The 22,816-nt window shown below is 61.5% G+C and overlaps 3 protein-coding genes across 8 annotated transcripts in view; 2 read left to right on the plus strand and 1 right to left on the minus strand.

The window, feature by feature from the left end:
• Positions 1–6,512, plus strand: part of ACSF3 (acyl-CoA synthetase family member 3) — a 73,440-nt gene extending 66,928 nt beyond the window's left edge. For all 3 annotated transcript variants that reach the window (XM_064160132.1, XM_064160130.1, XM_064160133.1), the window contains 3 exons: positions 1,109–1,243; positions 1,816–1,927; positions 6,219–6,512. In XM_064160132.1, the coding sequence (XP_064016202.1) occupies positions 1,109–1,243; positions 1,816–1,927; positions 6,219–6,336 (365 nt within the window). In that variant the 3' untranslated portion in view covers positions 6,337–6,512. The remainder of the gene's footprint in view (positions 1–1,108; positions 1,244–1,815; positions 1,928–6,218) is intronic.
• Positions 6,513–7,718: 1,206 nt separating this feature from the next.
• SLC22A31 (solute carrier family 22 member 31) lies at positions 7,719–22,472 on the minus strand. 3 transcript variants are annotated; one of them, XM_064160137.1, is made up of 9 exons: positions 22,080–22,472; positions 20,938–21,041; positions 20,710–20,864; positions 20,262–20,430; positions 19,808–19,953; positions 19,590–19,701; positions 19,307–19,521; positions 19,054–19,165; positions 7,719–8,032 (listed from the first exon to the last, which is right to left on the minus strand). In XM_064160137.1, the coding sequence occupies exons 1-9, from the start codon at positions 22,434–22,436 to the stop codon at positions 7,903–7,905; spliced, it is 1,500 nt and encodes a 499-aa protein (XP_064016207.1). In that variant the 5' UTR covers positions 22,437–22,472; the 3' UTR covers positions 7,719–7,902. The 3 variants fall into 3 exon arrangements, with proteins under 3 accessions (XP_064016207.1, XP_064016206.1, XP_064016205.1); XM_064160136.1 differs by lacking the exon at positions 7,719–8,032 and adding an exon at positions 17,501–18,115 and having other exon boundaries at positions 19,590–19,698; XM_064160135.1 differs by lacking the exon at positions 7,719–8,032 and adding an exon at positions 17,501–18,115.
• CDH15 (cadherin 15) lies at positions 11,195–16,804 on the plus strand. 2 transcript variants are annotated; one of them, XM_064160129.1, is made up of 14 exons: positions 11,200–11,321; positions 12,992–13,108; positions 13,226–13,381; positions 13,464–13,608; positions 13,694–13,854; positions 14,056–14,184; positions 14,307–14,492; positions 14,560–14,813; positions 14,913–15,055; positions 15,135–15,371; positions 15,453–15,692; positions 16,145–16,281; positions 16,363–16,518; positions 16,601–16,804. In XM_064160129.1, exons 1-14 carry the CDS (start codon positions 11,271–11,273, stop codon positions 16,796–16,798), a joined length of 2,310 nt encoding a protein of 769 aa, XP_064016199.1. In that variant the 5' UTR covers positions 11,200–11,270; the 3' UTR covers positions 16,799–16,804. The 2 variants fall into 2 exon arrangements, 1 of the variants encoding a protein (XP_064016199.1); XR_010306024.1 differs by lacking the exon at positions 16,601–16,804 and having other exon boundaries at positions 11,195–11,321; positions 16,096–16,281; positions 16,363–16,447.
• Positions 22,473–22,816: the final 344 nt, after the last annotated feature.

The raw sequence follows: 22,816 nt of genomic DNA on the forward strand, positions 1-22,816 counted from the left end.
AGTGTCCTCCCTCATCTCTTTCTATGAGTGGTGATCATACAGGAATGGGGAAAGGGGGAAGCTCCTCTGCCAGCAGTGGTGTGACCAGCTGCTAGTCCCCAGAGCAGAGGACACTCCTAGGCATAGTAGGAGCTGGTGGCTGTGATCAGGGCGCATACATGGTGCTGTTGCTGCTGGGAAAGACCTGCTGTGGCTTTCACAAGCTGCTGGAGGTCAGTGTTTCATCTCTGACATGGGCAAGTGGGTGGGAGAAGGATGAGGCTGAGGACTATGTGATAGAGGCTGTGATGGCAGAGGTCCAGAAGAAGTCCTGTCCTCCCAGGATGGGACAGCTGAGTTCTTTCTGGTGAGTGATTGCCAGAGGGGACTGCTGAGCAGCTGGAGCCTGCTTGGCTTGTGGCTCTTGCAGAGATGTGTTCTGGCCTTTCAGTACTTAAAGGAGCTGATCAGAAAGCTGAGGACAGACTTTTGAGCAGGGCCTGTTGTGGCAGAGGTGATTGATTTGAACTGAGAGATTTAGGCTGAATAGAAGGAAGGGAGACATTTTTACTGCTGAGGGTGGTGACACCCTGTCCCAGGTTGCTCAGAGACAATGGCTGAGGTTACCCAGGGAGGCTGGAGGTGCCCCATGCCTGGAACTGTTCCAGGTCAGATTGTTGGAGGCTCTGAGCAACCTGCTCTAGCTGCAGATGTCCCTGCTGAGTGCAGGGGGGCTGGACTAGATGACCCTGAAAGGTCCCTTCCAACCCAGTCTATGGTTTGGTTCTATGTTGCATGTTTAGAGTGTGCTGGGGAGTGCATCTACCTGCAGTGCTGGCTCTCATTTTTGTTGCTTCCATATTAGACTCCTGGGTGCACAGCCTTATTCCTCCCTTTCCCTCCACAGAAAAGCTATGTCTGTCCCCTGTCAGCATGTCCCCAGGAGCAGTCTGTCATGTGGAGAAGGCTAACACCCCAGAGATGCTCATGGCCGTCACCCTGAGCCACATGCCAATGCAGGGAGCTGAGCTCAGCACCTGCCCGAGGCATCACCCAAGAGTCACATCTGCAGCAAGAGCAGAGGAGAAGTGAAGGGACAGCTTCTGATGGAGCCCACTTTGTTTTTCAGGAGACACAGCAGCCTACAAGGATGGTGTTTACTGGATCAAGGGTCGCAGCTCTGTAGACATCATCAAGAACGGGGGGTTCAAAATCAGCGCCCTGGAGGTGGAACGCCATCTGCTCGCGCACCCGCACATCACAGGTACCCTGCCCCTCCCTGCCCCCCAGCCATGCTGTGCCAGGCAGCTCTGGCTCTCATGAAGATGCCCATGGGTTCACTGCTGGAGGCTCTTTCCTGCCCTTCCCTCTGGGGAGACTGAGTCTGAGTGAAGAGCAGGCTGCGTTTCAACCCTGCGGTGCCTTCTCTCCCGCGAAGCCTGCAGCCGGGTGCAGAGTCAGCAGCAGCTCCCAACTCCTTTTGGAAATGAGGCTCATTAAATCTGTCCTGCCCTTGTGCACGACCCTGTGTGAGGAGAGAGAAGTGGTGCCCCTGGCTCCACGCCGCTCTGTGCATCATCTGTCCTGCTCACACTGAGTCACTCAAACCGTGGCGCCTCCGCGGTGAAAAGCTCTCTCCTTGGAGCCGCTGTCAGCACAGAATTCCCTGTCTCTTTCCTGCACTAACATCCCACAGCATCATCCTCCACACTCTGCTCTTCCCTGCACACCGCTGCAGCAGGCACCTGCCAGAGCTGCTGAACCCCTCCTTCTGCCCCTCTTTGCCCCTGGTTACGACTCAGGTGTCTCAGGCCAGGTCCTCTGCTGCCTCTGCAGATGTAGCTGTGATTGGGCCTCCAGACATGGTGTGGGGCCAGCGAGTCAGCGCTGTCGTGCAGCTGCGCAAGGGCCAGATGCTCTCCGTGAAGGAGCTGAAGGAGTGGGCCAGGTAAGATGCCAGCAGGCACTGCAGGGTGAGGACATGGCATGGACACAGAGCCTGCAGCATCCTCAGGAGGAGCTTGTCAGAGGAGGGGTGGCTGCCAGCAACTGCCGAGGCCACACCTTGAATCCTGGGTTCAGTTTTGGGATCCTCCCACCAGGAAGGGCGTTGGAAGTGCTGGAATGTACCCAGAGTAGGGCAATGAAGCTGGCGAAGGGTCTGGAGAACAGGTCTGCTGAGGAGCAGCTGAGGGAGTTGGGGTTGTTCAGCCTGGAGAAAAGAAGGATGAGGGGAGACCTTCTGGCTCTCTGCAACTCCCTGAAAGGAGGCTGGAGCCAGGTGGGAGTTGGTCTCTTCTCCCAACAAACAAATGACAGGACAAGAGGAAACAACCTCAGATTGTACTAAGGGAGGTTTAGGGTGGCTGTGAGGAAGAATTTCTTCCCCAAAAAGAGGAGGATTGTCAAGGTCTGGCCCAGACTACCCAGGGCAGTGCTGGAATCCCCATCCCTGGAGGGGTTTCAAAGCCATGGAGAAGTGGTGCTGAGGGACATGCTTTAATGGTGACCTGACACTGCTGGGTTAACAACTTGATGATTTTCAAGGTCTTTTCCAATCACAATGATTCTCTGATTCTGTAGTGCCTCAGGCTCTGGGGATGGAGAAAAGAAGGTCAAAAAGCACAGGAGATAATGGAAATAAATGGGCTTCTCACCCCAAAAGTGCCTTTGATAAATGACCTGCACAGAACAGCCAAGTGGCTCTTACCCCAGAGCCCAGTCACCAGCAGAAAGCACAGAGCCAGCACCAAGAGAGAGGAAGCTTCTCAGCTTCTCTTGCTGTCTTCTCAGCAGCAAGAACATTTGCTCAGCTTTTCCCCCAGCTCCTCACTTGCCTGCCTGCTGGAAGCCAGCCCAGTCCCCAGTTAACCCCAGACACCTCTCCCATGGGACTCAGAGACAGAAAGACACCAGAGCTCATGGACCTTGCTTGTATCCATCACAGTGCCAAGGAGCATGGCACAAAGAAGCCACCTGCCATCCTGCAAGGTTTTGGCATGGAAACCAAACCCTTCCTCATTCAGATGGATCAGGGAGGGGCCGATGCTGAAGTCTGGGGCATCAACCACAGGAGGATGAACAGGAAGGACCCAGGGAGCAGCAGCAGTGGGTTTGTTGCTAATATTCCATCTGCAAAATACTGAACAGCAGCTTCTGCCTTTTCCTGGCAGACCCCTCCCTCAGGCAGCAGATATTTCTGGTGAGGCTGGCCCTGCTCTGCAGGCAGCAGGAGGGCTTGCTTCAGCAGGGGCTGTGCAGTAGCCAGTGAAAGATTTGCCCTGGGTTTGCTGAGGGAGCAGGGGGAACTGCCTGCCTGCTGCTCCTGAAGCAGCTACGCCCTAGGGCAGGAGAGGCAAAGAAGCCAAACCCAGGTGGGCAGCTGGGCCAAGCCCCTGCTGGGGTGCCCCTCTTGCACTGTGCACTCCTGTTAACCCTCTCACTGCTGGTCATACAGGATTCTGCTCCAACTAAGGCAGCTGCAGCCACCAGCAGCTCTTTCATTTTGCTCCTGTCCCTTTGGACAGACTGGGACAGAGTCTGGTGCTCCAGGGCTCCCTACCAAGGACACTGGGCAGGTTAGAGAGTTTGGCACAGAGGAACTTCATTAAGTTCAACCAGGGCAAGTGGAGGGTCCTGCACCTGGGGAGGAGTAACTCCTTGCACCAGTACAGCTGAGGGACTGACCTGCTGGAAAGCAGCTCTGAGGAGAAGGAGCTGGGAGTGCTGGGGGACAAGAAGTTGCCCATGAGCCAGAAATGTGCCTTCGTGGCTGAGGTGGTGAATGTCTCTTGTGGTGCATGAAGAGGAAAGAGTGGCCAGGACTGTCCAGTTCTGGGCTCCCCAGTTCAAGAGAGACAGAGAACTGCTGGAGGGAGTCCAATGGTGCTTACAACGATGCTGAGAGCCCTGGAGCGTCTCTGTGAGGAGGAAAGGCTGAGAGCCCTCGTGCTGTCTAGCCTGGGGAAGAGCAGCCTGAGAGGGGATCTGCTCAGTGCTCAGCAAGAAATAAAGGCTGGGGACAAGAGGATGGGGCCAGACTCTCACCAGTGGTGCCCATCTGACAGGAGAAGGGGCAGCAGGCACAAACTGGAATCCAGGATGTTCCATCTAAACAGGAGGAGGAACTTATTGGCTGGAGCAGGCTGCCCAGAGAGGCTGTGGAGTCTGCTTCTCTGGAGACGTTGCAAATGCACCAGGACTTTGTGACCCTGGGCGAGATGCTGTGGGTGACCCTGCTTTAGCAGAGGGGTGGACTAGATGATCTCCAGAGTTCCCTCCCAGCCCCGGTGGGATTCTGTGACATTGCCTGGTCTGAGCAGCAGCCAGGAGCAATGGAGGGCAAGGAAGAGTCATCTTCCCCGTGCTGTGCATTGGCCGCTCTTCGCTAAGCCTCCTGGCAGGGACGTTGAGGAGTTCAGGCAGCTCCCTTCACCCACCACCCCGGCTGCACTTCGTGCGCCACCTGGGTGTTGCTCTGGGGGTGTCGCTCAGCCCCACCTGTGCTCCCCGTCCCGGGTCGTTCCCCCTTGTCCCTGCGCGTCTGTTCCCGTCGCTGTCCCAGCTCAGTGGGCAAGGACAAGGATCCCCAGAGGGCGGGAGGGCTCCCTGCCCAGCTCTGGCTGCAGGCACCGCTCCAGCCTCTCTGCCCTGCCTCTCCCCTTTATTTTTTATGTCCCTTCGGTTCCTTTGGCCCCTTTTCTCGCCCTCCCTGGCAGGAGACACATGTCCCTCTTCAGAGTGATTCATGTTGCGGCTTTCGCCTGCGATCCTGCTTCCCGGCGACAGGCGCCAGCCCCTGTTAGAGGAATCCATATGGCAGCGGGTGCTGGTGGCGGGCACGGGGAGGAGGGACGGGTGATGGTTGAAGGACTCTCAGCAGACCTGGCATCTCGCATTAGAGTCAGTGCCAGGACGCTGCCGGAGCTGGGCATGGCCCCAGGTTGGCGACAGAGAGGCAGCAGAAGGCAGGAGAGCCCCCCCCTGCGCGCCGCAAAGGGCACCGGGACCGTGCGCGGTGCTGAGCATCCCTCTCGCAGTGGGAAGACTCCCCGCGGGCTACGAGTCACTGGCATGTCACCAGCATGTGTCCAGGGGGTGACCTAACTGGGGACAGGCACCAGGACACGTGGGGAGGTCCAGCATCCACCTCACCTCTGTGCTGTCCTCTCCTCTCATCTCTAATGGTGTGGACTGCTGAGCCCACATCAGGGATCTGCCTCTCGCTTGCTGAAGGCTCCCCATGCCCCCTCGGGAGGGGTGGGTGGGCGTTCTGCAGTGCTGTGCTCGTGAGGTGCTGCGTGGCAGAACTGGCGGCTGCTTGCAGGCAGACAAAGGGGATCCAGCACAGGTAGTACCAGAGCCAGGTACCAGTACATAGGGTCCATGTCAGCACCACATCAGTACCACATCTCCACTGCTTTAAACCCCTCCAGGGATGAGCATTCTGCCACTGCCCCGGGCAGTCTGGGCCAGGCCTTGACAACTCTCCCCTTTTGGGGGAAGAAATTGTTCCTCATGTCCAACCTGAACCTCTCCTGGCACAACTCAAAGCCATTTCCTTGCCTATCCGTATCTTGAGTCCCTCCAAGGATGGGTTACTGCAGAGGCAGCCTGGGAGCTGGCACCACACAGCCCAGCTTAGGAGGGCCTCCTGGAGCAGGGTTCTGCAGCAAATCCAGGTCTGCAACATTGGTGAGGGCTCAGGATGGGCTGGAAGTGCTGGACTTGGTTTGCCATAATGGTTCCAATTTGCTGGAACATGTCCAGAGAAGGGCCATGAGGATGATCAGAGGGCTGGAGCTCCTTTCCTGTGAGGACAGCCTGAGAGAGTTGGGGTTGTTCATTTTGGAGAAGAGAAAGCTCCAAGGAGACCTTATTGTGGCCTTCCAGTATCTGAAGGGGGCCTGCAAGAAAGATGGGGAGGGACTTTTTAGGGTGTCAGTGAGTGATAGGAGCAGGGGGAATGGATCCAAGCTAGAGGAGAGAAGATTCAGATTGACTGTTAGGAAGAAGTTCTTCACCATGAGGGTACTGAGACCCTGGAACAGGTTGCCCGCGGAGGTGGTGGAAGCCTCATCCTTGGAGGTTTTCAGGGCCAGGCTGAATGGGGCTGTGAGCAACCTGATCAAGTGGAAAATGTCTCTGCCCACGGCAGGGGGATTTGAAATAGACAATCCTTGGGGTCCCTTCCAAGCCTGACAGTTGTGTGTTGCTGTGACTGTGCTCGTGTCGTGCAGGGACATCATGGCACCGTACACCATCCCCACCGAGCTGATCGTGGTGGAGGAGATCCCACGCAACCAGATGGGCAAAGTCAACAAGAAGGAGCTTCTGCAGCGCTTCTACCCGTCCTAGAGCATGGCCTCAGGCCGTGACCAGGAGCCTGGGTGGGGTCTGGTCCTCACCACTTCCCTTCTGCCTCTGCAGCGACACTGACGAGATACCAGCAGTGATCAGCAGTGGCAGGTCTGGGGTCTCTGCAGTCTGCCCCAGGAACAAAGTCCAATAAAAACTGGATTCATCCTGCATAATCCCTTTGGCTGAACTGAGTCCAAGCTTCTGGGCCACTTTCCTTGTGCAGGAGGCTTGCAGCAGCCCTGGGTTATGCAGCTGGTGCGTGAAGTCAAGCAGGGGCTAAAGTCCTTTTGTAAAGGTGGGGTTTATCAATATGACCTCCTGGAGGTCAATGACCTTCATGTGTGGGTGCTACTCACACACACATACAGAGGAGCTCACAGGCAGTGTAATTCATCTGCCCCTTGGTGCCTCCAGCATCCTGCCTGGTGCTCTCCCACCCTCCTGTGCCAGACCACATGCTATTTGCACCTCTTATAAGCCATGTCCAAAACCTGGCCCATCTTCAGTTTCTGCCCATCCATGCTGTGCCTCCTCATCTCCCTGAGCCCTCTGCACAGAATCACAGAATCATTTTGGCTGAGAAAGACCTTTAGGATCATCAAGTACGACTCAGCCCAGCACTCCCAGGCCACCACTAAACCATGTCCCTCAGCACCACATCTCCACAGCTCTGAAACCCCTCTAGGGATGGGGACTGCTCCACTGCCTTGGGCAGTGTCGACAGCCTTCCCCCTTCTGGGGGAAGAAATTGTTCCTCAAGTCCAACCTAAACCTCCCCTGGGGCTGCTTCCTTTTGCCCTGTGGCTTGTTGCCTGGGAGAAGAGACTGACCCCCACCTGGCTCTTGCCTCCTTCCAGGGAGTTGTAGAGAGCCAGAAGGTCTCCCCTCGGCCTCGTTTTCTGCAGGCTGAACAGCCCCAGTTCCCTCAGCTGCTCTTCACAAGACCTGTGCTCTAGACCCTTCACCAGCTCTGTTGCTCCTCTCTGGACCCTCTCCAACCCCTCGGTGACCTTCTTGAAGTGAAGGCCCCAAAACTGAACTCAGTATTTGAGGTGCGGCCTCACGAGTGCCCAGTCCGCACGGCCAATCCCTGCCCTGATCCTGCTCTCCCTAGACAAGGCTCAGAAGGCGTCAGGCTGGGTCCCCAGAAGGCCACTCACACGGCCACGGCAGGCTGGCCCAGCTCTCCAGCAGCCAGGGTGGCCGCGGGCAGGCGCGGGCAGAGGGGCGCGCGGGCGGGACCCAGCGGCTCCTTTGTTAAAACATCAACCACGCAGTAAATTCTTTAACTCCCCGAATAGATCAATATCAAATTATCATGTCTCACATTCATAACTCTTAAGCAAGCAACAATGGAGAGAGACAAGGTCACAGGAGAATAAATAGCAGCAAAAGCTCTTAATGATCTATCATTCTCGACAAGCCCCGGCACCCGGCACCGGCCCGGTGACAAGATCATTAATAAAGCTCCGCAGGAACGCGATCGATGGCGCTGATGGATGGGCACAGGTAGCAAATGCTGTAAAACACCTGCTTGTCACCCGCTCAGACGGGCGCCTGGGCTCACACCTCGCCCCGGGGACCTGCCTCGCCCAGCTTTGCGCCTTCGCGGCGCGTGGCGCAGGCGGAACGCCTCAGGGGTACAGCTTCGGGGCCAGTGGCTCCCACCTGCGCCTCCCCACGCCCTTCATCCCTGGAAAAAGGCAGAATCACAAAACCATCAGCGTTGGAGAAGACCTTTAAGATCAAGTCCAACCATTCACCCCAGCACTGCCAGGTCGCCACTAAACCATGTCCCTCAGAAACACATCTACACAGCTTTGAAACACCTCCAGGGATGAGGACTGCACCACTGCCTTGGGCAGCCTGGTGCAGGCCTTGACAACCCTTCTGGGGAGGGCATTTCTGCTCTAGTCCAACCTAAGCATCCCCTGGCACGACCTGAGGCTGTTTGCTCTTGTGCTATAGAGAGCTGTAGTTGAGGCCTGTCAAATCAAAGCCTTGTTCTGGCGTCCTAAAGCCCAGGCTGGGACCTGACTCTCTAGAGATGGATTCTGGTGACCTGCTGGCGCTGGATGAACCTGCAGACCTGCTCCATTCCCTCAATGCTGAGTGCAACCCAGACCTCTGGGCTGGATGGGGGTCCCCAAGGCCACGAGGTCTGTTCCCCCCCATGCTTCACCCATCAGGGGTGTGGGTAGGGGGCTGCTCATGTCCCCCACACACGGCTCCAAGCTCTTTGCTTGCAAGCCACGTCAGCACTGACGGTCTGATCATATGTACACAACCATTCAATTACCCTGTAATGGCTCCAGGCTATTAAGCCATCAATCTCCTTCATTAAGGCCTGCCAGGCCTGGCCCAGCATCACCCAATAAAACCAGTAAAGCAACAACAGCAACCCAAAGCAGCATCTCTAATGTGCTGGAAGGCATCTCGGTCCCGTTGCTGATTCTGGCTGCCCCACGGTGCCCATCCTGCCTGCAGCCCACAGGAACCTGCTTGCATTGTCTGCAGGGAGGAGCTAGAGGATGCCCACGCCTCCATGCCAACCCAGTCGCTCCCAGTAGGTCACCCCTGCCCCAGGCATGGCTTGCCAGGACCTGCTCTTGTGTTTTATACCCAGCATTATATTTTATTGTGCCGTAAAAGCCAACGCTCTGGTGCCTTTATGGCTCCTGTGCCGGCAGTTGGCACCTTGCTGCTTGCTCCTGTGCTTCTCCTGCTCACTCGCCTCAGCACTGGGCACTGCCCAGACCCATCCCAGTCTCTGCACTATGGCCACCACTGGTGCCACTGCACCCACATTAGGAACATGACAGATGAGCTGGACAGATCAGAGGGCGTCAGCTGGCACAGGGGCACCTGGCCCCTTCAAAATAGGGTGACTCCCTTCTCCAGCCTCTCGTGACAAGTGGGGGTCATAGGCCTGGGCTGGCTCCATTTGGATGGTGGGACCTGGGGATCATGGTCCCGTCTGTGGGACTCCTACATCCTTGCACCCCATTGGGAGCCCCAGTTTGCAGGGGCAGAAGGGCAGGGGGAGACACTCCAGGGCCAGAGGTTGGGGTGGGGGCAAGGATCCCACTGCCATGCTGCAGCCAGCACCGTGCCATAGGCACTAGGCAGCTCCTGTTGCCAGGGGCACCACCTCTACAAGCCGGGCCTGGCACCTTGTCAGAGCCTGTCACGTCTGCCACCCCTGCGTCCCCCCACGCCGCGGTGCCGATGGCATGGAACATCTGCTCGGCCACCCTGCTGCCACAGCACGTTAGGGTCAGGGGCAGCTGCCAGGACCCCCGGTCAGTGCCACAGGGACAGCTCCTCGCGCTGACACTGATGCGGGGTGACAGGGCAAGAGGGACGGATGGATGGGATCGGACAGACAGAGAGACAGATGGGCAAGCGACTGCTGCTGCCCATGCCAGGGCCCAGCCGTGCCGCAGGTCACTGGTGCCCTGTGCTCACCCACTGATAGCATGGCTGGGTGGCCCCTGGGAGACAGCGACAGCCCTGCCACCACCGCTCGGCTGCTGGGGATGGACAGAAGACACCTCACGTCCCGTGTCCTGCATCTCGCCTCTCACTCCCCATGCCTTGTGCCCTCCTCCCGAGTCAGTGCCCCACACTGGAAACGATGCCCCGCAGCGGGAGGGCACCGAGAGCGCTTGCTCCCAAGAAGGGGAGCAGCGGTGGCCAGGCAGGGTCTCCGCAGGGACGCGGTGATTCCGCCAAGCGTCACTGAAACGCCACACGGTCCTTGCCGGGTCCGAAGCTTGGGTCCCCGGGAGGGGGGACCCCCTCCCGGGGCATGGCAGCCTCTCAGCGCTGCTGCAGCCCGGACCCCCGAGCCCCCGGCGGGCTGGCAGAGGGTGCTGCCCCCCGATGCGGCACCCGGGGCTGCAGGGACTCCGGTGTCGGGGCCGGTAGCCGGGGCGATGCTGCCACCTGGTGCCTTGGAGTCGCAACTGCACAGGGACTGGCGCCGGGGGTGTGGGGCAGCACTGGCAGCGACACCGGGGCTGGCATCGGGGGTCAGGGTTTGCATCGGGAGAGACACCCAGGGTCAGGGGCAGCACAGGGAGAGACACCGGGGGGTTGGAGGCAGCAACGGGAGTGGCGCTGAACGGCAGGGGTAGCACCGAGAGCGACACCGGGGATCGAGGGTAGCACCGAGAGCGACACCGGGGGTCAGGGACAGCGCTGGGAGTGACACGGGACGTCAGGGGCAGCACTAGGACTGGGGTCGGGGCTCAAAGGTAGAACCTGAACTGGCCCCTAGGGCCGGGGACAGCACCGAGACTGGCCCCGGGCATTCCGGGGCAGCGGGGCCGGTGGCCTTGCTGAATCTCCAGGACCAGTCCAGGGCTGCTCCCATCGGGACCGGGGACCTACGGAACGCTGCCGTCCTGCTACCGACCCCAGACGCTACCAGGACTACCGGGACCGGTTCTCGACGAGGGGCATGGCAGAGTAGGACGGGCACAGACGGTGCCAGTCCCGGTCCCTGTCCCGGTGCGTGCCGAGCCATGGAGGAGTGGGGCAGCGGGGCCGGGTCCCCCCTTTCTACCCGCCCCGTCGCGGCATCCCCATGGGCCGCGCCCGGCGACAGCTGCCGCGTTCCCACCCGCCCTACTCCGGGAGGAGAGGACACCCCACACCCCCAGCCCCCAGCTCAGTCAGCGGGGGCACCCCCGGGCCACTCCGCACCCCCCCGACCCCCACCTCCAGTGCTGCCTCCCGCTCCAGGCACGGGCTGTAGGCTGCGGGCCGGGGTGGGGGTGGGGGGCGGTGGGACCAGCTGCCCGGTGGCGGGGGGGTCCGGCCCGCTCGGCAGCACTTGTGCTGTCACTCAGCCAGCCCCGCGGTTATTTTCGCCCGGGACCGGAGAGAAGCTCGGGGCTGGCGGCCGGACCGAGCCCCGCTTCGCCATGACCCCCCAGCTCCTCCTCGCCTGCCTGCTCGCCCCACTCTGTGCTCGGGTAAGGGGCAAGGGGAGATGGGGGGCTGGGGACGCCCCCAGTTCTGCCCCTCAGGAGGGCTGACTGGGGTGGGGAGCCAAAATGCAGTGCTGGGGGGCAGTCAGACCCCGAACCCCACAGAGACGTATCCTTGGAGGGAGCAGGGATGAGGATGGGGGTGGCGTGGGGGGCTTCGTGCCCATCCTGAGGCATTTCCCACCCCACAGATGGCAGTGGCGGGGGGGGGGCTGCGGCTCCAGCACACTGCCTGCGCTCCTGAATCGAGAGCTGGGATCTGGGGGAGGGTCAGGAGCTCAAAACCAACCTGCTCCCCACTTTACCGCTCCAGCTGTGGGCCCAGACTCCCCCCTACAGCCCCACATCCATGCACATCCCCCTAGCGCCCCTCACCACGGCCTCAGGCCTGAGCCACATGGGGTGGTTGGCTTCTGGCCTGGCCCCCATGGCTGAGTGCTCAGGGCAGGATAAGGAAAGGGACCTGCGGGACCTCCCCAGATCCCCCCCACCCCCCTCCACCCTCCCCATCGCCCCGAGCTAAAGCAGCCTCCCCGGGGAGGGAAGTCACAGGGGGTCTCTCCTGGGGCGGTCGGGGCAGTTGGAGGCTGCAGGCAGCTCTGTCATAGGCTCCAAACAAGCCCTTTGTCTCCTGCGACTGGCACACAGCCCACCCCCATCCCCCTGCACAGCCCCGGGGACCCCCCCAGAACAACCTTCCCCTCTGCCTTGCTCCCCAGCCCCAGGCAGGGTGTCCAAGTAGGGATCTGGGGCACCATGGGGCACCCCAGCACTCAGCAGTGTGCCCAGGGCGGGTGCAGATGTGGGTGGGCACAGATGTGGATGCATGGCCTGGTGCTGCCAGATGTGCTCCCTCCCGAGGGAAGGGGGGACAGCACTCATCCCCAGGACCCAGGACAAGGGGGGCATGGAGCTGATGGGGGGGTTAGGCTGCATGCACAGCTCCCTGCCTTCCTCCCAGCCCCCATCTCCCAGCCCCACGCCTGCTCCCCACAGCTCCAGACCCAGACGCCACCCGCTGTATTCCCCCGTCCCCCCCCGGCCAGCTGCTCGCACCCCCTGAACCCAGCCTAGTCCCATTATGGAGGCTCCTGACCACAGCTGCAGCCTCCCCGAACTCCTGCTTCTCCCAGTTCCCCTTCCTGATCTCCCCCTGCCACAGTCCCCAGCTTCACCCCAGCTCCTTTTTCTCCTCCCTGCACCGCATCCACTCTGCAGCCTAAACCCACCTCTGGCCCTTCCGGCCCTAGCTGCTGCCTCCATGTGGTGACAGTGGCCTGGGCTGGGGCCACACCAGGAGGTAACCTCTTTGTCCCCAGCATGGGGATCCAAAGGGACACAGCCCAGCTGTGCCATGGCAGGAGCATAACAAAGGAACCACGGGGGTTGTTTCTGGGGCATCTTGTCCTGGTTGGACACTCAGCATCATTACATCAGGATATCAGAGGACCACTGACAGGAACTCCTGGGGAGCTAAGTGGCCTCTCTGCTCCCCCAGACCCAACCCCATCGTGGGGCCAGCACCATGCACCAGTACTGTGGCACCTTGGCACCACGCACCCAGCAAAGGTCCAGGGCTCTGCCTGCTGTCCCACCATTACACCCCACTCTGGAGGTTTTGTGGTCACCATCACCACCACGTCTGTCCCTCCCAGGGTGTCAGCCCCCAGGCCTGGCATCAGCAGGGTCCACGGCGGGTGAAGAGAGCCTGGGTCATCCCCCCCATCAGCGTCTCTGAGAACCACAAGCGCATCCCCCACCTCCTGGTGCAGGTAGGCAGAGACACACCCCACACACACAGCCCCTGACAGGTGGTGGTGAGCACCTTGGGCAGGTGGGCAACAGAGCCCCCCAGCCACAGGACCTGAGCCCTGCTTTCCCTGGGTCAGATCAAATCGGACAAGCAGCAGCCTGGGGGGGTCATCTACAGCATCAAGGGGCCGGGGGTGGATGAGGAGCCCCTGGGCATCTTCTCCATCGACAAATTCAGCGGGAAGGTCTTCCTCAACGCCATGCTGGACCGGGAGGAGAACGACCGCTTCCGGGTAACGATGCTGCCTGGCCACCTGCAGCCCCCTCCCTGCTCCCCCCAGAGTGGGCCCTGACCCACCTGCTCTGCACTCGCAGCTGAAAGCCTTCGCGCTGGACCTGGGCGGTGCCACGCTGGAGGACCCCACAGACCTGGAGATCATCGTGGTGGACCAGAACGACAACCGGCCGCTCTTCCGGCACGACGTCTTCACGGGACACGTGGTGGAGGGGGCTGAGCCAGGTAGGGCCAAGGCAGGGGCCTGGGGCTGGGGGGACACCGGGCCGGCCCCCACACCAGCACCCAGCAGGGCGATTCTGTGGCTCAGGGACCTGCGTGCTGACGGTGGACGCCACCGACGCCGACGATCCCGACACGGACAACGCGGCGGTGCGGTACTCCATCCTGGAGCAGGGCTCTGCCACCATGTTCAGCATCAACGTCACCACTGGAGAGATCTGCACTGCACAGCCCGGTCTGGACCGTGAGGTAACAGGCAGGGGGGCATCGGGGTGGCACTAAGGTCACACTGCTACCAGGGCCAGCCAGAGCCCCCCAGCTGATGAAACCACAGCTGCAGGCATGAGCAGGTAGAAGTGTGGAGATAGGGTGAGTGGCCAGCGGTTGGGGGACCTCTGGGCTCCTAGGGATGCTGGAGGGGGTCAGCACTGCCCCCCTTGTTCCCTGCAGACTGTGGGGGTGTACAACCTGACGGTGCAGGCTGCTGACATGTCTGGGGATGGGCTCACCACCACCGCCACGGCCGTCATCTACCTGGAGGACATCAACGACAACCCTCCTGAGTTCACCAAGGAGGAGGTAGCACCTGGGGATGGGTTTGCAGGGACACTGTGGGGGGCAGCAGGGTGGGAGCTGGTCCCCCTTGGAGGCTACAGCATCCCTAGGTGGGCAGACACCAATCCCACACCACTCTCTCCCAGTTCTCCATGGAGGTGGAGGAGGAGGCTGTCGGCGTGGACGTGGGCAAGGTCTTTGTGCACGACAAGGACCTGGCTGGCTCACCCAACTGGTTGGCCAAATTCACCATCCTGGAGGGTGACCCCGAGGGAGCCTTCACGATTCGCACCGACCCCTACACCAATGACGGTGTGCTCTCCGTGGCCAAGGTGGGCACGGGGCAGCTGAGGGGGGCCATGGGGTGGGGCTCGGCTGACCCCTGTGCCCTCTTGCTAGGCGCTGGACCACGAGGTGAGGGACCGCTTTGAGCTGACGGTGTCGGTGCAGAACGAGCGGCCCCTGGAGCCGGTGGCCGCCGCCAGCCCGCGGGCCCTGGCCACGGTGCGGGTGCAGGTGCGGGACGTGAACGAGGCGCCCATCTTCCGCGAGAACCCGCGGCGGGTCAGCGTGCCGGAGGGGGCCCCCCCGGGCACCCCTGTCACCACCTTCACTGCCAGCGACCCCGACAGCCGCCAGCTCCAGACGCTCACGTGAGGCTCGGGGGCACCCCCCGCGTTTGGGCTGCTGAGTCGGCAGCCGGTGCGGGGAGCTCTGGGGGTGACGGTGTGACCTCCGCCTTGCCCCCACAGCTACGCACTGCTCTACGACCCGGCGGACTGGCTGCAGCTGGACCCCCGCTCCGGCACCGTCCGCACCAAGCGGGAGCTGCTGCACCCCTCTGCCTTCCTGCAAGGCGGCCGATACATCGCCCTGCTCCTCGCCCGCGATGACGGTGAGGGCCCCCCCGACCCTTCACTGCGTCCCACTGCCTGCTCTGTCCCCACCCCGACCCCTCTGCTCTCTTTCCCCAGCCGAGCCCCCACTCTCTGCCACGGGCACCCTCTCCATCGAGATCCTGGAGGTCAACGACCACGCGCCCGTGCTGCAGCCAACGACAGGGGTGGTCTGTGGGCGGCCAGGCCGTGGGGGCAACCTGCTCCTGGGGGCCACTGACAGCGACCGACCCCCCCACGGTGCCCCCTTCCACTTCCAGCTCAGTCCCCAGCACCCTCAGCTTGCCCACAACTGGAGCATCACTCGCTTCAATGGTGAGGGTTGGCATGGTGGGGGGTGCTGCATGGTGGGGCTGAGGGGTCTCCACTCACTCCCTGCCCACACTGCTCCTGCAGTCACCCACGCGGTGCTGGCAGTGCTGGTGGAGCTGCCTGCAGGGCCCTACTCACTCCCACTGCTGCTGCGGGACTCGGGGACTCCCCCACAAGAGCAGCAGCAGCTGCTGAACATCTCAGTGTGCCACTGCGGCCGGGACGGCACCTGTGAGGACAGTGCCCTGGCTGCTGCCACTGCTGGGGCTGGCATCACCCTTGGGGCCCTCATGATCATCCTTGGCAGCATCATCCTCCTGCTTGGTGAGTGAGACCCCCCCCAGCCATCCTAATCTCTCCAATCAGGACCGCAGCCTTGTGCTCCACCACGCAGTGCTTGTCCTGGCCGCCCCTGTTGAACCTCATCAGCAAGCTCCATCGCTTCATCAGCCTGTCCTGCTCTAGGACGCCCTATACAGTCCCTACCCACGTCCCCATCGCCACATGCTGGTCCAGGCCACCCCAACCTCTACCTGGTCATGTCCCAGATCACCCCATCCTGATGCTGGCTACCCTCACCACCAACCCCCACCAGCAACTCCTTCTGACCCCTCCCAAGCCCCTCACCAACCACTTCCTTCATCACTCCCTCTGCCTGGCTTCCCTATCTCACTCTCACAGCCCCACCAACCACATCCCAGCCCGACCAGCACCCCCTATCCCACAGTGCCCCATGCCTCGTGCCCACCCTGTGCCCACCTTTCCCCTGCCCGCAGTGCTGGTGGTGCTGTGGGCTGCGTGGGCACGCGGGCGCCAGCGGGCTCTGCGCAAGGGGCTGCTGCAGAGCTCCAGGGATGACATGCGTGACAACATCCTCAACTATGACGAGCAGGGTGGGGGCGAGGAGGACCAGGTGAGCAGGACCCAGTGGTGGTTGTGGGTTGGGGGTGTCTGTCCCAGCCCCACACCCCTGACGCCTCTCTTGCCCCTGCAGGATGCCTACGACATCAACCAGCTCCGCCACCCCGAGCTCTTCTTGTCCCGCGTCAAGCCACCGGTGCGCAGGGATGCCCCTCTCAGCTCTGCCACCCCCCTGGCCCCCCGCAAGCTGCCCAGCAGCCCCTCTGACATCAAGGACTTCATCAATGAGGTGGGGATGGGGTCCAGCACCTTGCTCGCCTCCAGACTCCTCAGCCCTGATGGGGCTGACCATGACCCCCCTGTCCCCACAGGGGCTAGAGGTGGCTGACAGTGACCCCAGCGTGCCCCCCTACGACACCGCCCTCATCTATGACTACGAGGGCTCAGGCTCAGTCGCCAGTGCCCTCAGCTCCATCATCTCCAGCCTGACAGACGAGGACCAGGACTACGACTACCTGAGCGAGTGGGGACCCAGATTCCGGCGCCTGGCCGACCTCTACGGGCAGTAATGGGGGGAGGGGGAGGGCAGGGAGGGAGGCACCCTGCTGCCCACGGAGGGGCGGGGGCAGGGACCAGACAGTGAAGGGCTTTCTGCATGGACGTGGGCGATGGATGCCTGGCTGCAGGGGCTGTGCACACACGTGTGCAACAAGTACAGAGGCTTTGCACCGAGTATTCCCATGTAGCAGCTTTGCACACGGGTGTGCACCGTGCACACAGCTGGAGGGGTCGTGCACACGGGAGTGCACCATGCACACAGCTGCAGGGGTTGTGCACATCCCTGTGCACCAAATATACTGACATAGGGACTTTGTACACGAGTGTGCACCACGTGTTCAGCTGCAGGGGTTGTGCACATCCCTGTGCACCATGTGTACAGCTGCAGGGGTTGTGCACATCCCTGTGCATCATGTGTACAGATGCAGGAGCTGTGCACATGAGTGTGCACCAAGACAGACCTCCTCACGAGAGTTTGCATCCCCATGCACACCCACAGACCCTGTGCCCATCAAACTCCATGCCCATCAAACCCCAGCAAGGCAGAAGCCAAGGGCACCTCCAGCACTACGGTGGGGGGGCACCCTGGAGAAAGACTCTTTGGAGGTGGGGAGAGAGGTGAGGACACCCCTGGTCACTCCCAAAATAAAGATGCCAGAGACAGGGACAGTGGAAGAGGAGTCATGTGGGACCCCAACCACACCAGCCACCCCTAGAAACAAGGCACTTTTATTGGCAGCCCACAAGTGCCCACAGCACCCATCCCGAGGGGGACATCACTCCCACCCCAGGACTCCCAGCTTAGCTCCTCCTGGGGCAGGATCTCGTCCCACTTCTGGATGGGTGCACTGCACCTCCCAGACCAGCCATCATACTTGTTGTGGTACACCCAGTGAGCACCCATAGGTGGGGATTCCTGTGCTCACAGGGGCATCCCCAGCACCGTGCTTAGCACCCCCAGCAATGGGGAGACTCAGACCTAAGTGTTCTGGGGGGTGGCAGGTGAGCCCAGCAGCCTTTTGGTGGAGGTGGTGAGGCGTGAATAGTCGTGGGGGATGCCCTGCGGAGCGAGCAGGGGGAGGTGGTCCTCACGGGGGGGCCGGTGGAAGAGAGGGGGCCGGTGCTGGCTCTCCCCGTCCTGGAGGGACTGGGGCAGGCTGCGGCCCTGGCTCTCAGGCAGCAGCATGATGCTGAGGACAGCAAGGATGGCAAAGGAGGCAAAGACCACATGGTGCAGGAAGAAGCCACGGCTGTTGGGGATAGCGGTGATGGGGGCAGCAGCCTTGCCCACAAAGCTGGTCCCCACGATCAGACCCAGCCCAGCACCTCTGTGGGGAGAATATGCTCAGAAGAGGTCCAGGGATAGAATCAAAGAGGAGAATCATGGAACAATTTTGACTGGAGGCTAACTTTAAGACCACTGTGTCAAATTGTTTGAAGGTCGTCACAAATACTGCCCCGTGGTGACCGGGGGCTGCTCATCTCCACTGAAACACCAAATCCTCAGCATCTGCATCACCCAGAGCTTCTGCACACCTCACACCCTGGCAGGTGGATCTGTGCTGGATGCACAGCTCAGCACTTACAGAATTGTTTTGGACCACAAGTCCAAAAACTAACCCAGCACTGCCAGGTCACCACTAAACCAGGTCCCTCTGCACCACATCTCCACAGTTTTGAAGCCCCTCCAAGGATGGGGACTCCACCACTGCCTTGGGCAGCCTGGTCCAGACCTTGAGAACCCTCAAAGGAAAGAAATTGTTCCTCATGGCCAACCTAAGCCTCCCCTGGTACAACTTGAGACCATTTCTTCTTGTCCCATGGCTTGTTCCTTGGGAGAAGAGACTCTTACCTGGCTTCAGCCTCCTTTCAGAGAGTTGGAGGGAGCCAGAAGGTCTCCCCTCAGCCTCCTTTTCTGCAGGCCGAACAACCCCAGTTCCCTCAGCTGCTGCTCACAAGACCTGTGCTCTAGACCCTTCATCAGCTTCCTTGACCTTCTTGGACTCACTGCAGCACCTCAATGTTCTCCTAGGAGTGAGTGGTGCTAAAACTGAACCCAGTACTCAAGGTTCACATCAGTGCCCAGTACACGTGGATGATCCCTGCTGGTCATACTATTACTCATCCAAAGCAGGGTGCTGTTGGCCTTGACAACTTGGGCATATGGCAGCTCATCTCCAGACTGCTCGGAACCAACACCCATAGGCACTTCTGATGTCCCTGCAACCCAGGGTGAGACGGGAAAGGTGGCAGCTCCCTTCCTTACCTGATCACAGTCGGGAGGACCTCACCAGCAAAGAAGATGCTGAGCATGGTGACAGCATAGGAAGCAGTGATGCCCACCACAGATAGGGTCAGGACGATGAGGTCCAACAGGTCTGGGGAATAGAAGGTGTCATCAGGGCATAAATTCTGCACACACATCCTTCCTCCCCCCAGCCCGAGCATCCTGTTCCCCGTGCCAGGGGGAGGATGCTGCATCCCACTGGAGGATTCCCCCCCCCCCACCCGATCCTTACACTGGGTGAGCGCCAGCAGCAGGAGGGAGGAGATGCCGGTGAGGACGGTGCAGAGCAGCAGGACGGCTCGGCGGCCGAAGCGCTCGGCTGTCACGCAGATGAAGAGGCAGGCGGCCGCCTCGGTGCCCACCAGCACGAAGTAGGAGGCGAAGAAGCGTGGCAGGTGTGGAGCCAGGTTGCGGGTGAAGCAGTGGCGGATGCCAGAGCCGATGAACCTGCAGGACAGCAGGGTCAGGGGGCTGTGAGCAGGACCCACCCCCGCGCCACCCCCTCGCCTGCTCACGCCGCGAAGCCGAGGATGACGCCGTTCTTCCAGATGACCCTGGTGCTGAAGATCTCGCAGACGGCGTGGTACCGGGGCTGCGGGGACCCCTCGGACAGGGTCTCCAGCTCTGCTGGGACCGGGGGACCTGGGTTAGAGCTGGTACCCTCCCGACACCCTCGGCACCCCTAGGGAAGCAGCTTAGTGGCCACAGCGCCCTCAGCAGCCCAGTCACGCACCCATGAGGAGACTCTCCTGATGGCAGGAGCTGTCATCAGAGCTGGAGCCATTGTTTTCGGCCAGTGCCTGCAGGGTCTTCCTGGCCCTCTCCAGCTGCTTCGTGGCCAGCAGCCAGCGCGGTGACTCCAGCAGCAGCGCCGGGCACCTGAGGCACAAGTGTCAGTGTCACAGGGCTCCCCAGGGCCTGCCCCCGCTCCAGCCCTTCCCGGCTTCAAAGCAACACTGCCCAGAAACCCTTCACTTCAAACCTGAGCAAACATTTACCCAAGGCAGGGGCGTCCCCACACCCCACTTGCAGAGACCTGAGCAGCCTTTGATTCCTAGCACGGCCCTGGGGAGGGTGTGCCCGGTGCTCCCTGGGCATAGGTGGGGGCCTTGGGGCACAGCTCAGCCCCACGTCTGATGGCAGCCCCTTCCCCAGACACATAGCCCCCCGTCCTGGAGGAGTCTTACCACCAGCAGGCCGCCAGCAGAGCCAGGATCATGGTGACAGCGCCCTGCAGCACCCTCCAGTCCCGGCAGAGCACCGCCAGCCCCGGCAGCAGCAGCTCCCCGGCGATCCAGAAGAAACCGGCCACCACTGTCACCCCGAGCCGGTGCGGGGGGTCACACAGCTCCAGCCCTAGCAGGGGGCAAGAGGTAAACCATGGGTGCCATGGCTGTGTGGTATCCTGGCACTCCAGAGCATCCTGGCATATCCTGCACCCTGAAGCACCCCACAGTCCAGATCATTCTGCACCCTAAAGCATCCTTCACCCCAGAGCATCCTGAAGTGTCCTGCATCCCAGAGCATCCAAAACCTTGGACCATCCTGCACCTTAAATCTTCTTACAGCTCAGAGCATCCTGCACCCTAGAGCATCCTCAACCCTCACCCCGCCCCAGACCCCCACCACACTCACGGGCCACATAGAGGGACAGGAAGGCTCCTGCCAGCACCGCCCCGAAGAGCAGCCGCGCAACCAGCACCATGAGGAAGTTGATGGACAGTGCCACAGCGAGGCCCAGGGGCACCGCCAGCACCACGGACACCACGAAGGCAGGTCGGCGGCCGAATCTGCCAGGGGACCGACTGTGAGTGGGGATGGACACAGTGCCCAGGGAGTGCCATCGCAGTGGCCCCCAGTTACCTGTCACAGGCCAGGCCGGCGGCAACGCTGCCCAGTGTCCAGCCCAGCAAATGCGTGGTCTGCTCTAGGGGCACCTTCCAGCGCGAGGCACACACCAGGTCCCACTGCAGGGAGCACGGTTGGGGACATGTCAGTGGGGGAGGTTCAGCAGACCCCCTGCCACTGCCTGCAGGGCTGAGACGGATGTGGTCATGAGCCCCATAAGCTGCCTGGGCAGCTTCTGGCTGACTCCCACCACATCAGCAGAAATGTGGGGATGGATGTGGAGGGACAGTGCTGATGGCACTCACTTCCTTGTCCCCTGTGTTCCCCTCCTCAACACTCCAGGGCTCCCCACAACCACACTTAAAGCACTTCCACAGGGGTCTCTCACCTGCTCCCCCCAAGTCATGCCCCCAAACAAACCCACACTTCCCTTCCAGCCCAGGAGCCCTGTTTGGTGCTGTCCTACACATCCAAGGCTCTCCAATGTGATGTTTACTGGGGTCCCCAGCTTGTTCCATGCACTGGGACACCAGATTTCACACTCCCTCACCCGCTAGGCTCCCACCCCAGGTCCCTGGGTTCCTTTTGAACTCAGTGAATCCCTCAGTCCCACTCTCCCCCAGACATGGGAATGCCTCTGGATACTCCCACACTGCACACCTCCTGCACTCTCAGGGCTTTCCCATGGGACCCATTACGGGGTTTGCAGCCTGTTCTGGACAGTGGGCCTCCGAGTTTGTTTCCCTCACACTCCTCCCCAGACCCCTTTCTCCTCCTTCTCCTCCCCGGGTCCTCCTATCCACACACACCCCCTAGCCCCTCCTGTACCCAGGGTGCTCCCCATCCTCTTCCAGACCCACAAACCCTTCCCCAACCCTAAGAAAACCCTGGGACCCTCTCAAACCTAGGACACACCGCGGTGCTCCCCCCCCCCCCCCCCCAATCCAGGGCTGTCCTGTGAGACCCTTACTGGGCTTTGCTTGGGGACTGGGACCACCACTGCGCTCCGCCCGGACCCCTGCCCAAGCCTGTATCTCCACCTCCTCAGCGCCCCCTCCCCCGTACCCACGGGACCCCTCCATCCTCTTTCAGACCTACAGAACCTTCCCCAGCCCCGAGAACCCTGCCGGGACCCCCCGCCCCGGCCCCGGTGTGACCTGTGTGACGATGTTGTGGCGGAGGCCGGCGGCGGGCAGCGCGTAGTGCCAGCCTCGTGTGCAGGGCCCGGTGCCGTTGGGCCGCCCGGTGCTGGCGCCGATGTCTCGGTACCGGTAGAGCTGACAGGGGCTCCAGCTCCCGCGGAGCCGCGGGACGGCGGCTCGGAGCATCGCGGGCGCCGGGAGGCGGCGGAGCGGCGGCGGCAGGAGCGAGGGGTCCGGGAGGCAGCGGTGGGGGGGCACCGCTTCCAGCGCCCACCCCAGCGCCCACCCGAGTGCCAGCGCAGCGCACGGAACCCACCCCCCTGCCCAGCGCCCGCACCGAGCCCGGCACCGCCTCGCCGCCGCCCCCGCCATCGCCACCGGGCAGCGACCGCGACCGGCAGCGCCGGGCACGGAGGGGCGGAACCGACGTGGAACCCACCTCTCCCGGCCCCGCCCTGGCACTGCCTGCTCCTACACCGGGCTCCACCCGTGGGGTTGAATCCCCGTGAGAGCCAGATCGGTCCCCACACCCCCCCCGGAACCAGTTTGCTTCCTTCCAACCCCGTTCGGACCTCATCACAGAATCACAGAAACATTCCGGTTGGAAAAGACCCTCAGGATCACCGAGCCCAACCGATATGCCTACTGTGCAAGGTTCGCCCTAAACCATCCCCCTGAGCGCCTCATCCAAACCACCTGTAAACACATCCAGGGCTGGGGGCTCCATCTCCTCCCTGGGCAGCCTAGCGACC

Source organism: Pogoniulus pusillus, chromosome 20, assembly GCF_015220805.1.
Source record: "Pogoniulus pusillus isolate bPogPus1 chromosome 20, bPogPus1.pri, whole genome shotgun sequence".
NCBI lineage: Eukaryota > Metazoa > Chordata > Aves > Piciformes > Lybiidae > Pogoniulus > Pogoniulus pusillus.

Coding starts and splice junctions, on each gene's coding strand:
- CDH15 (XM_064160129.1), top strand. CDS start 11,271: ATGACCCCCCAGCTCCTCCTCGCCTGCCTGCTCGCCCCACTCTGTGCT. Junction 14,185..14,306: donor CTGAGTTCACCAAGGAGGAG/GTAGCACCTGGG, acceptor ACTCTCTCCCAG/TTCTCCATGGAGGTGGAGGA. Junction 14,493..14,559: donor GTGTGCTCTCCGTGGCCAAG/GTGGGCACGGGG, acceptor CCCTCTTGCTAG/GCGCTGGACCACGAGGTGAG.
- SLC22A31 (XM_064160135.1), bottom strand. CDS start 22,436: ATGGCGGGGGCGGCGGCGAGGCGGTGCCGGGCTCGGTGCGGGCGCTGG. Junction 21,042..22,079: donor GCCACAACATCGTCACACAG/GTCACACCGGGG, acceptor TGCTCCCTGCAG/TGGGACCTGGTGTGTGCCTC. Junction 19,954..20,261: donor CTGCTGGCGGCCTGCTGGTG/GTAAGACTCCTC, acceptor CTTGTGCCTCAG/GTGCCCGGCGCTGCTGCTGG.